The following is a 16,495-nucleotide window of genomic DNA, read 5'->3' as shown; positions in this document are numbered from 1 at the left end:
TTATTGCAAGTGGGTATGAGAAACACTACTGTAATGTTCAAATACAGTATTAATGGTATGCTGCCTGCCTAAGCCAATTGTAACAAAGCGGGAGGATTCTTTCCCCCTGTCATGCCCCCCCCTCCCCCCCATTTTTTTTTCTTTTTGAAATATCTTCAATAGTATAATTTTTATGACATGTCCACAGTGCTAAAAATCTTGCATATTAACTGAGGGTTTGGCCAACTAACACTATTATCCATTACATTCTTGTGGTTAATCAGAACTCATAACTGTAATTAATTTACCTACATCTACATGATTACTCTGATATTCACAATAAAGTGCCTGGCAGAGGGTTCAATGAACCACCTTCATGCTGTCTCTACCATTCCACTCTTGAACAGCACGCGGAAAAAACGAGCACTTAAATGTTTCCGTGCGAGCCCTGATTTCTCTTATTTTATCGTGATGATCATTTCTCCCTATGTAGGTGGGTGCCAACAGAATGTTTTCACAATTGGAGTAGAAAACTGGCTGATTGAAATTTCATGAGAAGATCCCGTCGCAACGAAAAAGTCTTTGTTTTAATGATTGCCACTCCAATTCACATAATATGTCTGTGACACTATCTCCCCTATTTCACGATATTACGTAACGAGCTGCTCTTCTTTGTACTTCTCCATGTCATCCGTCAGTCCCACCTGATGTGGATTCCACACCGCACAGCAGTACTCAAGAATAGGTCGGACAAGCGTAGTGTAAGCAGTCTCTTTGGTAGATCTGTTGCACCTTCTAAGTGTCCTGAAATGAATCGCAGTCTTTGGTTTGCTCTACCCACAATATTATCTATGTGATCGTTCCAGTTAAGGTTATTTGTAATTGTAATACCTAAGTATTAAGTTGAATTTACAGCCCTCAGATTTGTGTAACTTATCGCGTAATCGAAATTTAGCTGTTTCGTTTTGTACTCATGAGAATAACTTCACACTTTTCTTTATTCAGGGTCAATTGCCACTTTTCGCACCAGACAGATATCTTATCTAAATAATTTTGCAAGTAGTTTTGATCATTTGATGACTTTACAAAACGGTAAAGGACAGCATCATCTGCAAACAAAAGTCTCCTATGTCGTTAATATAGATCAGGAACAAGAGAGGGCCTTTAACACTTCCTTGGGGATTGCCAGATATTACTTCTGTTTTATTCGCCGACTTTCCGTTTATTACTACGAACTGTGACCTTTCTGACAGGAAATCATGAATCCAGTCGCACAACTGAGGCAGTACTCCGTAGGCACATAGTTTGATTAGAAGACACATGTTTGTGAAAGGTGTCGAAAGCCTACTGTAAATCTAAAAATATGGAATCAATTTGACATGCCCTGTCGATAGCAGTTGTTAATTCATGAGCATAAAGAGCTAGTTGTGTTTCACAAGAACGATATCTTCTGAATCCATGCTGACTATATGTCAATAAATTGTTTTCTTCGAGGTACTTCATAATGTTCGAATACAATATACGTTCTAAAACCCTACTGCACATTGATGTTAGTGATATAGGCCTGTAATTCAGCGGATTACTCCTACTTCCCTTTTTAGGTATCGGTGTGACTTGAGCAATTTTCCAGTCTTTAGGTACGTATCTTTCTGTGAGCGAGTGGTTGTATATAATTGCTAAATATGGTGCTATTTTATCAGCATACTCTGAAAGGAACCTGACTGATATACAGTCTGGACCAGAGGCCTTGCCTTTATTAAGTGATTTAAGCTGCTTTGTTATACCGAGGATATCTACTTCCATGTTTCTCATCTTGGCAGTTCTTCTTGATTGGAATTCAGGAATATTTACTTCGTCATCTTTGGTGAAGGTGTTTCGGAAAACAGTGTTTAATAACTCTGCTTTAGTGGCACTGTCATCAGTGACTTCACTGTTGTTATCGCGCAGTGAAGGTATTGATTGTGTCTTGCCACTGGTGTGCTTTATGTATGAATCTCTCTGGGTTTTCTGCCAGATTTCGAGACAGAATTTCATTGTGGAAATTATTAAAAGCATCTCGCATTAAAGTACGCGCCATATATCGAACTTCTGTAAAACTTTGCCAATCTTGGGGATTTTGGGTTCTTTTAAATTTGGCATGCTTTTTTTGTTGCTTCTGCAACAACGATCTGACCCGTGTTGTGTACCATGGGGGATCAGTACCATCACTTATTAGTTTATGTGGTATATATATCTCTCAATTGCTGTTGATACTATCTCTTTGGAAACATTCCACAACTTTTCCACACTTACATGATCAGATCGGAAGGAGTGAAGGCTGTCTCTTAAAAAGGCGTTAAGAGCATTTTTATCAGCTTTTTTAAATAGATATACTTTGCGTTTCTTTTTGATGGTTGTAGGTGTTACGGTATTCAGCCTAGCAGCAACTGCCTTGCAGTCGCTGATCCCTGTATTCGTCACAACACTCACTATTTGTCCAGGATTATTTGTTGCTAAAAGGTCAAGTATGCTTTCGCAACCATTTACGCTTCGAGTGGGCTCATGAACTAATTGTTCAAAATAATTTTCTGAGAAAGCATTCAGTACAATTTCAGATGATGTTTTATGCCTGCTGCTGGCTTTAAATGTGTAATTTTTCCAGCTATCAAGGGTAGATTGAAAACACCACCGACTATAATTGTATGAGCGGGGTAATTATTTTAAATGAGACTCAAGTTTTCTTTGAACTGTTCAGCAACTATGTCTTCTGAGTAAAACGATCCAATTAATAGTTTAGTCCGATTGTCAGGTATAACCTCTACCCATACTATTTCACATGAACTATCTACTTCAATTTCGCTACCTCTGACAGCAATAAATACTCCTCGACCAACTATATTTAATCTATCCTTTCTGAACACTGTTAGATTGTTTGAAAAAATTTTGGCTGAACTTATTTCCGGCTTTAGCCAGCTCTCTGTACCTACAACTATTTGAGCTTCAGTTCTTTCTATTAGGGCTTGGAGCTCTGGTTCTTTCCCAACACAGCTACGACAATTTACAACTACAATACCAATCATTTCTACAACTACCTTACTGTGTTTTACCTGCCCACTTTCTGACAGACGACCCTTCTGTGGTCCTCTGAGACCCTCTAACCTAAAAAACCGCCCAGTCCCTTCCACACAGCCCCCACTACACGTGTAGCTGCGTCCTGTGTGTAGTGGACTCCTGACCTATTAAGTGGAACCCGGAAACCCACCACCCGATGGCGCAAGTCAAGGAATCTGCAGCCTACACGGTCACAGAACCGCCTAAGCCTCTGATTCAGACCCTCCACTCGGCTCTGCACCAAAGGACCACAGTCGGTTCTGTCGACAATGCTGCAGATGGTGAGCTCTGCCTTAATCTCGGAAGCAAGACTGGCAGTCTTTACCATTCCCACCAGCTGCCCGAAACCGGACAGAATCTGCTCCGATCCAAAGCGACACACATCATTGGTACTGACATGAGCCACCACCTGCAGCTGGCTGCACCCTGTACTCTTCATGGCATCCGGAAGCACCCTTTCCACATCCAGAATGACCCCCCCCCAGAATGCACACAGAGTGCACACTGGTTTCCTTCCCCTCCTTGGCAGCCATATTCCTAAGGGGCCCCCTTATGCACCTAACGTTGGAGCTCCCAACTACCAGCAAACTCTCACTCTGTGAATGCCCAGACCTTGCGGGCCAAGAAGCTTCCTCTGGAACAGAGTGGACGACTGCATCCAGCTCAGAGACATCGTCAGCCACAGATAATGCCCAAAACCTGTTATTGAAACGAACCGGGGAGGCCCTACGATCGGCCCCATGGGAAGTTTTTCGCTGCCTGCCAGACTTTGGAATGATCTCCCACTCGACCACGGGTGAGGGGTCAACCTCAGTGCAGGCAGTACCTGGGCTGGTCACAGCAGTGGACTGATCGGAGGACACATGGGACGTGCTTGACATCCCTCGCATCCCCACGTCCGATCCCCCACAGTGAGGCCCCTTGGCAGCAGCCTCAAGCTGTGTGATGCAAGCCAACGCAGCCTGAATCTGTGAGTGAAGGGTCGCCAGCTCAGCTCGCATCTGTACACAACAATCACAGTTCCTATCCATTACTGCACTCCTCCTGTTTGAAGCTCGTAAAAATATGTAACAAGCGGACGGTGTACTCGCCGTATTAGTAGCAGGAACTAGCGGTGCGCTCTCTCTGATGGTCTAACTGACACTGAGCTGTTCTAGCCAAACAAACAAAAGCCTGCACGATACGAGAGTCGATACAATGGTTAATAGCAGCAACGGTACTGTACAGTACACTGTTATTGAAATAAAAGGTTGTGCCTAGGAAGCAGTCGAACACGCAATAAATTACAAAAATAAATTAGTAACTACAGAGATAACTGAAAATAAGTTGCTCCTGTTTGAGGCTCGTAAAAATATGTAAAAAGCGAACAGTGTACTCGCCTTAGTAGTAGCAGGAACTAGCGATGCCCTCTCTCTGATGGTCTATCTTGCTTAAAAACCTTGCTAATTACAAATACTAGTAATGTAGAACTTTGTTAACATTGTTCAGGTGTAAACATATACCTGATTGCTAGCTTCCTGATAACGTAAAGCAAAAGTATATATAAATAAGTGAAGTGTCTATACATCTAATGGCAAAAATATGTTAGCAAATCTTGTGCCCATTTAGTTTCAGGATAAATATCATTGTTAGTTATAACATTGTTACTGAAGTAGCATCCTCTGTTTTTGCAAACTAGACAGTATAATTCAATAGAGATTTTGTTGTATTTAAAAGTTCACATTCCGAAGAATCTTTTTCCACTATTCAGTTAACCAGGATTGTAAATTTCTAATCGTAACTTCAGCAAACAACAATAGATACGTGTAGTTCTACTTATTATACTTTAAAGCCTTCCTTTACTCATTAAGACCTAGAAGTTTGATGTAGAAGTAAGTTTTAAGTTCCCAAAATATATGGTGTATTCCAAAAATTTGTACTGAAAATTAAAATGAAGTATACTTTGACCTTATTCAGCTCTAATTCATGAAAATGTATTTATTTCAGTGAGTGAATTTACTACTGCTATGAAGGTCCCAGATCAAATGTTTAAGCAGAAATATGGTTTTGATAAACCACAACCAGATGATCCAGTTGTTTTCATCTGTACTACTGGAGCAAGAAGTTACATAGCTCTGAGAAATGCTCTTCGAATGGGCTACAAAAAGTAAGAAAACTCAGTTATTTATAAAAGAGATTTAGTTACATTTTATCAGTGAGAGATGAAAATAGAGTTTCTATATATAAATTACCAAAGCTGATAGTACCTCAGCAAAGCTAACATAGATATTGATTTTGAGCTGTCAGAAATTTTACTGGTTGTTTCGTCATGATTAGTCCTCTTATTTAAACAATGTGTAGCCAGTAATCTTTACAGTGAACCACAGTGGTGTGTAGGAAGTCGATATGAACAATTTTGTACAGGAGGCACATGGTCTATCAAGTGTGGAAAGTACCTCAACTGGCCTACAATAATCACCGAAGCTACAGCACATGTGCAGCACACTAGATTTTCAATATTCCCTAGCTCTCTGTACGCAAACTACTAGTCCTAAGAGAAAAAATTGAATAGAACCATTTTTGTGTAGCAAATTTAATATAGTTTAATTTCATAATGGGATATGTTCATCCGCACCACACACACACACACACACACACACACACACACACACACAGGGAGGGGGTCAGGATTTATAGTAAATTGTTCAAGGCACTCAGTCCTGCCACTGTAGAAAAATTTGCAAGTACATAAATTTCTCATATTGGACCTTTTTTGATGTTCATTGACTGGGCTTATTACACCACTGGTTTAATCACAAATTGTAAAATTGACATTTGTGTAAATTCTGACCTTGAAAGTAATGTTCTTGTAAGGGTTAAATTTTAATCAGATTGGCAGTAATTAGTTTTTGCATAATATTTACAAAAGTTATTTTTCTTCCATCGTCCTCATGGGCGTGTTTAAATTAGTAATGTGAACGAAATAGCTGGCTCAACTGGTGGTGTAATAGCCTCATTGATTAAGACCAAAACAGGTCGATTATGAGAACTAATTCATGTAGTCACAAATTATTGTTCAGACATAGGATGGAGTGCCATGGACAATATACCAAAAATCCTGATGATGGGAATGGAAGGGGTGTGCATTTGTGTTGGGGCAGTGTGTGTGTGTGTGTGTGTGTGTGTGTGTGTGTGTGTGTGTGTGTGTGTGTGTGTATGGGGGGGGGGGGGGGGAGATGTTTATATGTTTTTCTTGTGTCACTCGAATACCATGTGTCCTAGTACAAAATTAACCTACATTTAATTTTCTACAACAAGTGTCCTGTTAAATCTTTTTTCTCTAGGACTAATAGTGCATAGGGAGCAAGAGAATATGAAAATCTCGTGGGGCACGCATATAGTGTAGTGTTTTTTGTAGGTCAGTTTGAGGTACATTACTTTCCCTACTTGATAGACCACAAGTGTCCTGTATAAAACTGTTCATCTCGACTTCCTCTACACCACTGTTGTACATTGTAAAAAGTTATTATTGTTTACATCCCATGCAAACATTTCCTTAACATGTTCTTATCTCGTATCATTTTTGCTTGTGATGTGTGTACTCAACAGTCATAAGTGCATGTTTGATTTTCTCCCTACTTACATTCTACTCTCTGCCTCACCATGTCAACCTGAATTTGACCAGACTATTTTGAATTAAGCCTTCTTTTATCTCTGAACTTGACATTAATCTTTATTGTGATATGAACATGGTTTTTGTTGCCCCATTACAGCAGACCAAGTAAGTCATAAAACATAGAATCGTGTTTCTACCCCTTACATCCATTAATCCTTCAATTGAGGAATAGAACCAAGGACATAATATGTTGTGTGTAAGTCTGCAAGAAAAATATCAACACTAAGTTCAGATACTCAACACACCAGTCTGCAGTTTAACATAAATACATTTTCTATAAAAGCAACCCAGTTTTACAGGCACTTTCTAACTCTTTGCATAACAGATGATGTGGAGGCTGTGTATTCACTTTACAATACAAGCACCAACTATTACCTTCGATTAGATTAGATTAATTATTCATTCCATAGACCCCAAAAGAGGGAATCCTCTGGATGTGGAACACATCAGATAAACACTTTACAAAGATGTAAATGGTCTACTGCACTTGTTGAGACATTCATGGATGGAACAGGAGGAGTTGGCTACCAAAAATTCTTTTAAATTATGTTTAAATTGTGCCTTGTTTGAAACTAAACTCTTAATGGTTGCTGGTAACTTATTGAAAATACGCATTGCTGAATACTGGACTCCTTTCTAGGCAAGAGTAAATGATTTTAAATCTTTATGTATATTGTTCTTATTCCTAGTATTGCTACTGTGTACTAAGCAGTTAGTTGGAAAAAGAGATGTATTATTTACAACAAACTTCATTAAGGAATAAATATACTGAGAAGCTGTGGTTAGTATGCCCAATTCTTTGATCAGGTTTCGACATGTGTTCTTGGATTTACACTACACATTACTCTCATTATACGCTTCTGCACTCTAAACTTTTTTTCTCCGTATGTGGAGTTACCTCAAAGTATGATACCATATGACATAATGGAGTGAAAATAAGCAAAATATCACTTTTTTTTAATATTTATATCTCCTATATCTGACATCATTTGCATTGCAAAGACAGACTTGTTTAGGCACTTTAGCAGTTTGTTAGTATGTCGCTCCCAACTGAATTTATTATCAAGTTGTAATCCCAAGAATTTTACACTCTCAACTTCTCCTATTTCCATGTCATCATATTTTATACACACACTAGAAGGAAATCTCTTGGATTCGTAACATGTAAGCTTTCATGGCTGGCGTCTTCATTAATTAAAACTTCCGGGCCGAATTGCCATGGTCCATATATAAAACTTCTTCTCCTTCCTGACATTTAATTGCCTACTGCGGGCAACATCTTCTGAGGTGAGTCGGCAACTGGCGGTCGACTTTGTACAAATGAAGTGACAATCAATTACTTGTAATCGAGAGAGATGGCACTAGCCAGAGAGAGTTTTAAAGTCGAAAGCATGTGATGAGTGGTGGCGCCATCTAAGCGCTCTATATAAGCAGGACCTCCAGCGCCTAGCAGCCAGTGCCGACTCACCTCAGAAGATGTTGCCCGCAGTAGGCAACGAAACGTCAGGAAGGAGAAGCGGTTTTATATATGGACCACGGCAATTCAGCCCCGAAGTCTTAATTAATGAATGAAATCTCTTGGAAGTTCTGAACTGCATACAGTGGGTCTTTTCAAAGTTTAATGACAGTGAATTGGCTATGGACCACTTATAAATGACATTAAAAATTTCATTAGCTGCCCTTTCTAAATTTATATTTGATTTACTATTTATTGCAATGTTTGTATCATCTGCAAATAAGAAAAACTTGGCATCTGGTAATGTAACAGATGACAGGTCATTAATAAACACAAGAAAAAGTAGTGGACCTAATATGGAACCTTGGGGAACATCACATGTAATTTCTTCCCAGTCAGATGACGTCTGATTGCCTACTGCTTACGTAAAGACACCATTTGTTTTCTATTAGTAAGGTATGACTGAAACCACTTTGCAGCACTGCTAGCGATGGCATAATATTTTAATTTACTTAAAAGAATGCTGTGATTCACACAGTCAAAAACCTTTGACAGGTCACAACATATGCCAGTTGCCTCCAATTTGTTTTCTAATGAATTAAGGACATTTTCACTGTAAGTGTAAATAGCCTTCTCAATATCAGAACCCTTAAGAAACCCAAACTGAAATATTGACAGTATGTTATTTTCACTAAGGTGTTTAAGTAGACGCTTGAACATAACCTTTTCAAAGAGTTTTGAAAAAGCTGGCAAAAGTGAGATCAGTTGGTAATTTGATGGCATTTCTTTGTTCCCTTTCTTGTGGAGAGGTATAACTTCAGCATATTTAAGCCAGTCTGGGACTGTCCCTGTGATAAGTGATTGATTACACAAATAACTTAAGATATGACTAAGCTCACATGAACACTCTTTTATTAACTTTGTTGATATGTTATCATAACCACTAGAATGCTTTGATTTCAAGAGCTTTATAATGGATTCTATTTCTTTAGGTGAAGTAAGTGTCAATTCCATTTTACTGAGATTGCTTGTGTGCACTGGGCTCAGATATTCCATTGCATTATTTACTGAACCTGACAACCCCATGCTATCAGTAACAGAGACAAAATACTTGTTTATATGGCTTGCACCACAACATGTGTTTGTTACCAGGGTTTCATTTATTTTTAGAGCTATTTGTTCCTCCTCGTTTCTGGTCTACCTGTCTCTGACTTAAATACATCCCATATTGTTTTTATTTTATTACTGAATGTATTTATCTTCTTCTAATAATGCAGGTGTTTAGATTTCTGGATAACCTCCTTCAATATTTTGCAGTAATTTTTGTAATGAGCTATAATGCTAGTATCAAAAGTGTTCATACATATCGGACAGAGTTTCCTTTTTGTCTCACATGATATCTTTATACCTTGTGTTATCCATGGTTTCTTTTTAGACTTCTGCTTAATTTGAGTTACCTTCAGGGGAAAACAATTTTCACATAAGGTGCTAACTTTATTAATGAATGTTTTGTATTTTCCATTTGTGTCTCGGATGCTGTAAACATCCATCCAATTAATTTATTTGAGCAATCTCCTAAATTTCTCAGTTTTTTACTGTTTTGTTGGCCTTCTGTACCCAGTTCTGATAGATGTTTTACCCTGACAGTTTTCAAAATTTAATGTTAGATGTTGCATGTCATGATCAGATAGCCCACGTACTACTGGTTTTGTAATGTGGCTTAGTTGCCTATAATTGTCTATGAAGATATTATCAATGGCAGTCTTAGAACGTTTGTATACTGTAGTTGGGAAATTTACAGTAGAAATTAAATTGAATACAATGTAATTGATTTCAGTAACTGTTCACTGACAGTGTTTTTCAGGACGTCTGTATCAAAATCACCAGCAAATCACTAGTTCTTTGTTTCTTAATTTTAGATGACATATTAAATCTTCAAGACCATTTATAAACAGGTTGTGGATTGCAATTAACAACACAAGATTGACATTTCCATATCCATTCAACACAAGTTTGTTACAGTAGTTGTGTTACTATAATACTAATCATGCGCCCATAAAGTGGAATGATTGTTCATTCCATTGCTTCACAGTGACTAAATTTATGATTTCTGTATAGGTTCTCGTGTAGTTGTGATCATCCTTCAATGAAAACTGAGTATTCCTTTAAGATATATAAGGTAATTGAAAGTGTTATTGAATATTAAAAATTTAAAGAACAAGTACCTTATTGGTTTGACTGGAGTCATTCACTTGGGAAACTGCTGAACAAGATAAGGAGTAAAATAAGAAGATTCTGACAACCTACAAGATTGAAAAATCTGAGCACTATGGAGGGACTGAGAAGACAGAAAAAAAATCTGAATTAAGAGAAGGAAACACTAGAAATATAACCATAAAAGAGAGAATGTTTGACAACAAGAGACGAAATGCAAAATAGAAGCAAAACTATATGAGAAGCAAACTGCAGATTTCTCTGTAGTGAAAAGCAAAAAATGTAATGATTGAGGAGGTGACAATGGAAAAAAAAAATGGCTCAAATGGCTCTGAACACTACGCAACTTAACTTCTGAGGTCATCAGTCGCCTAGAACTTAGAACTAATTAAACCTAACTAACCTAAGGACATCACACAAATCCATGCCCGAGGCAGGATTTGGACCTGCGACTGTAGCGGTCGCTCGGTTCCTGACTGTAGCGCCTATAACCGCACGGCTACTCCAGCCGGCTGACAAGGGAAAAGCAAGTGAGAAGATTTGGTTAGAAATGTGAGATAGTGACATAAGAAAGTCCATAAACATAGACAGCAATGTCCATAGGAGAACAGCAATCTTGTGCTATAATTTGATTAAAATAACAGTGTAGATCTCCATGATAGGACCGGTTTTTCAAATACGCACTAGAGAGCACTGCCTAACAAATAGATGATGACATTTATACATTTTAATGGGTGTATCTTTTAACGTATTTATTCCTAAATTATATTTTCACATGATATCTGCATGTACATACAGGGTGTTTCAAAAAGACCGGTATATTTGAAACGGCAATAAAAACTAAACGAGCAGCGATAGAAATACACCGTTTGTTGCAATATGCTTGGGACAACAGTACATTTTCAGGCGGACAAACTTTCGAAATTACAGTAGTTACAATTTTCAACAACAGATGGCGCTGCAAGTGATGTGAAAGATACAGAAGACAACGCAGTCTGTGGGTGCGCCATTCTGTACGTCGTCTTTCTGCTGTAAGCGTGTGCTGTTCGCAACGTGCAAGTGTGCTGTAGACGACATGGTTTATTCCTTAGAACAGAGGATTTTTCTGGTGTTGGAATTCCACCACCTAGAACACAGTGTTGTTGCAACAAGACGAAGTTTTCAATGGAGGTTTAATGTAACCAAAGGACCGAAAAGCGATACAATAAAGGATCTGTTTGAAAAATTTCAACGGACTGGGAACGTGACGGATGAACATGCTGGAAAGGTAGGGCGACCGCGTACGGCAACCACAGAGGGCAACGCGCAGCTAGTGCAGCAGGTGATCCAACAGCGGCCTCGGGTTTCCGTTCGCCGTGTTGCAGCTGCGGTCCAATTGACGCCAACGTCCACGTATCGTCTCATGCGCCAGAGTTTACACCTCTATCCATACAAAATTCAAACGCGGCAACCCCTCAGCGCCGCTACCATTGCTGCACGAGAGACATTCGCTAACGATATAGTGCACAGGATTGATGACGGCGATATGCATGTGGGCAGCATTTGGTTTACTGACGAAGCTTATTTTTACCTGGACGGCTTCGTCAATAAACAGAACTGGCGCATATGGGGAACCGAAAAGCCCCATGTTGCAGTCCCATCGTCCCTGCATCCTCAAAAAGTACTGGTCTGGGCCGCCATTTCTTCCAAAGGAATCATTGGCCCATTTTTCAGATCCGAAACGATTACTGCATCACGCTATCTGGACATTCTTCGTGAATTTGTGGCGGTACAAACTGCCTTAGACGACACTGCGAACACCTCGTGGTTTATGCAAGATGGTGCCCGGCCACATCGCACGGCCGACGTCTTTAATTTCCTGAATGAATATTTCGATGATCGTGTGATTGCTTTGGGCTATCCGAAACATACAGGAGGCGGCGTGGATTGGCCTCCCTATTCGCCAGACATGAACCCCTGTGACTTCTTTCTGTGGGGACACTTGAAAGACCAGGTGTACCGCCAGAATCCAGAAACAATGGAACAGCTGAAGCAGTACATCTCATCTGCATGTGAAGCCATTCCGCCAGACACGGTGTCAAAGGTTTCGGGTAATTTCATTCAGAGACTACGCCATATTATTGCTACGCATGGTGGATATGTGGAAAATATCGTACTATAGAGTTTCCCAGACCGCAGCGCCATCTGTTGTTGAAAATTGTAACTACTGTAATTTCGAAAGTTTGTCTGCCTGAAAATGTACTGTTGTCCCAAGCATATTGCAACAAACGGTGTATTTCTATCGCTGCTCGTTTAGTTTTTATTGCCGTTTCAAATATACCGGTCATTTTTGAAACACCCTGTATAATTATAGATATAATTACTTCTCTCTAGTTCATTTGTTTATTGGCAAACTATTGATAAGAACAATGTTTGTGTCATTTATATCAGTGTCATTAGGTGACAGTCCTTCCTCACTCATTCTGTAATTTCAGCTGTTTTTAACAAAAAAGTCTATTTGTCTGATGATGTGTAGTGGTTGAACTGCTTACATATTCGTACCTGGCCTAGTTTAGTTTAGTTATGTCATGTTCCGTAGATTATTTTCGTGATTATTTTATCGATATGATGTGGAACAAGTCAGATCACAAGATCTATTTACACACGTGAATAATGCTAATATTAATATTACTGAAATTTGTAGTTGTACACATGCAACTACATTTAGAGGTACAATTTTTTTTCTTTTTTTTACCAGTTCTGAAACAGAAACTCTTCCATGGAATAGAAGGAGTTGTCCAAAAGAAATGATTTTAAGCTAGATTTAAAACTTGATCTGGTACCTGCCAGACACTTGATGTTGATGGGCAAATGATCAAAGATTTTTGTTGCTGAATAATGTACTCCTTTTTGAGCAACTGACAGCTTCAATAACGGATAGGAAAGGTCATTTTTCCCTCTAGTGTAGTACGTATGAACATCACTGTACTTTGCGAATTGAGATGGATTATTTATAACGAATTTCACTAGCGAATATATGTACTCTGATGGTGCAGTTAAAATATCTAATTCCTTGAATAGGTGCCTACATAATGTCCTTGGGTGAACACCACTAATTATTCGCACTCCTCTCTTTTGTGCAATCAATACTTTATGCCTAAGTGGTGAGTTACCCCAGAAAACTATTCCATAAGATATTATTGAATGGAAATGTGCAAATACATTAGGAGGCTGATCTATTTATTACCAAGACTAGCGATTATACGAAGAGCGAAAGAAGCTGAACTTAGTTGTTTGAGAAGCTCAGTAATATGCTTCTTCCAGTTCAAGTTGTCACCAATGTGAACACCCAAAAATTAGGATAAATCTACCCTGTTAACTGAGAAATCTACCCTGTTAACTGAACCCTGTACATGTTGTTGTTGTTGTGGTCTTCAGTCCTGAGACTGGTTTGATGCAGCCCTCCGTGCTACTCTATCCTGTGCAAGCCTTTTCATCTCCCAGTACCTACTGCAACCCACATCCTTCTGAATCTGCTTAGTGTATTCATCTCTTGGTCTCCCTCTACGATTTTTACCCTCCACGCTGCCCTCCAATACTAAATTGGTGATCCCTTGATGCCTCAGAACATGTCCTACCAACCGATCCCTTCTTCTGGTCAAGTTGTGCCACAAACTTCTCTTCTCCCCAATCCTATTCAATACTTCCTCATTAGTTATGTGATCTACCCATCTAATCTCCAGCATTCTTCTGTAGCACCACATTTCGAAAGCTTCTATTCTCTTCTTGTCCAAACTATTTATCGTCCATGTTTCACTTCCATACATGGCTACACTCCATACAAATACTTTCAGAAATGACTTCCTGACACTTAAATCAATACTGGATGTTAACAAATTTCTCTTCTTCAGAAACGCTTTCCTTGCCATTGCCAGCCTACATTTTATATCCTCTCTACTTCGACCATCATCAGTTATTTTGCTCCCCAAATAGCAAAACTCCTTTACTACTTTAAGTGCCTCATTTCCTAATCTAATTCCCTCAGCATCACCCGACTTAATTAGACTACATTCCATTATCCTTGTTTTGCTTTTGTTGATGTTCATCTTATATCCTCCTTTCAAGACACTGTCCGTTCCATTCAACTGCTCTTCCACGTCCTTTGCTGTCTCCGACAGAATTACAATGTCATCGGCGAACCTCAAAGTTTTTATTTCTTCTCCATGAATTTTAATACCTACTCCGAATTTTTCTTTTGTTTCCTTTACTGCTTGCTCAATATACAGATTGAACAACATCGGGGAGAGGCTACAACCCTGTCTTACTCTATTCCCAACCACTGCTTCCCTTTCATGTCCCTCGAGTCTTATAACTGCCATCTGGTTTCTGTACAAATTGTAAATAGCCTTTCGCTCCCTGTATTTTACCCCTGCCACCTTTATAATTTGAAAGAGAGTATTCCAGTCAACATTGTCAAAAGCTTTCTCTAAGTCTACAAATGCTGGAAACGTAGGTTTGCCTTTCCTTAATCTTTCTTCTAAGATAAGTCGTTAGGTCAGTATTGCCTCACGTGTTCCAGTGTTTCTACGGAATCCAAACTGATCTTCCCCGAGGTTGGCTTCTACTAGTTTTTCCATTCGTCTGTAAAGAATTCGTGTTAGTATTTTGCAGCTGTGACTTATTAAGCTGACAGTTCGGTAATTTTCACATCTGTCAACACCTGCTTTCTTTGGGATTGGAATTATCATATTCTTCTTGAAGTCTGAGGGTATTTCGCCTGTTTCATACATCTTGCTCACCAGATGGTAGAGTTTTGTCAGGACTGGCTCTCCCACGGCCGTCAGTAGTTCCAATGGAATATTGTCTACTCCGGGGGCCTTGTTTCGACTCAGGTCTTTCAGTGCTCTGTCAAACTCTTCACGCAGTATCATATCTCCCATTTCATCTTTATCTACATCCTCTTCCATTTCCATAATATTGTCCTCAAGTACATCGCCCTTGTATAGACCCTCTATATACTCCTTCCACCTTTCTGCTTTCCCTTCTTTGCTTAGAACTGGGTTTCCATCCGAGCTCTTGATATTCATACAAGTCGTTCTCTTATCTCCGAAGGTCTCTTTAATTTTCCTGTAGGCGGTATCTATCTTACCCCTAGTGAGATAGGCCTCTACATCCTTACATTTGTCCTCTAGCCATCCCTGCTTAGCCATTTTGCACTTCCTGTCGATCTCATTTTTGAGACGTTTGTATTCCTTTTTGCCTGTTTCACTTACTGCATTTTTATATTTTCTCCTTTCATCAATTAAATTCAATATTTCTTCTGTTTCCCAAGGATTTCTACTAGCTCTCGTCTTTTTACCTACTTGATCGTCTGCTGCCTTCACTACTTCATCCCTCAAAGCTACCCATTCTTCTTCTACTGTATTTATTTCCCCCATTCCTGTCAATTGCTCCCTTATGCTCTCCCTGAATCTCTGTACCACCTCTGGTTCTTTTAGTTTATCCAGGTCCCATCTCCTTAAATTCCCACCTTTTTGCAGTTTCTTCAGTTTTAATCTACAGGTCATAACCAATAGATTGTGGTCAGAGTCCACATCTGCCCCTGGAAATGTCTTACAATTTAAAACCTGGTTCCTAAATCTCTGTCTTACCATTATATAATCTATCTGATACCTTTTAGTATCTCCAGGGTTCTTCCATGTATACAACCTTCTTTCATGATTCTTAAACCAAGTGTTAGTTATGATTATGTTGTACTCTGTGCAAAATTCGACCAGGCGGCTTCCTCTTTCATTTCTGTCCCCCAATCCATATTCACCTACTATGTTTCCTTCTCTCCCTTTTCCTACACTCGAATTCCAGTCACCCATGACTATTAAATTTTCGTCTCCCTTCACAATCTGAATAATTTCTTTTATTTCATCATACATTTCTTCAATTTCTTCGTATTCTGCAGAGCTAGTTGGCATATAAACTTGTACTACTGTAGTAGGCGTGGGCTTCGTATCTATCTTGGCCACAATAATGCGTTCACTATGCTGTTTGTAGTAGCTTACCCGCATTCCTATTTTCCTATTCATTATTAAACCTACTCCTGCATTACCCCTATTTGATTTTGTGTT

At 39.2% G+C, this 16,495-nt stretch overlaps 1 protein-coding gene across 2 annotated transcripts in view; it reads left to right on the top strand.

Annotated features, from left to right (window-relative positions):
* LOC126419177 (uncharacterized) overlaps positions 1-16,495 on the top strand; it is a 291,871-nt gene that overhangs the window by 96,669 nt on the left and 178,707 nt on the right. For both annotated transcript variants that reach the window (XM_050086310.1, XM_050086319.1), the window contains one exon: positions 5,056-5,215. In XM_050086310.1, the coding sequence (XP_049942267.1) occupies positions 5,056-5,215 (160 nt within the window). The remainder of the gene's footprint in view (positions 1-5,055; positions 5,216-16,495) is intronic.

This window comes from Schistocerca serialis, chromosome 1 (assembly GCF_023864345.2).
Source record: "Schistocerca serialis cubense isolate TAMUIC-IGC-003099 chromosome 1, iqSchSeri2.2, whole genome shotgun sequence".
Lineage (NCBI taxonomy): Eukaryota > Metazoa > Arthropoda > Insecta > Orthoptera > Acrididae > Schistocerca > Schistocerca serialis.
This window is presented reverse-complemented; position numbering and strand designations above follow the sequence as displayed.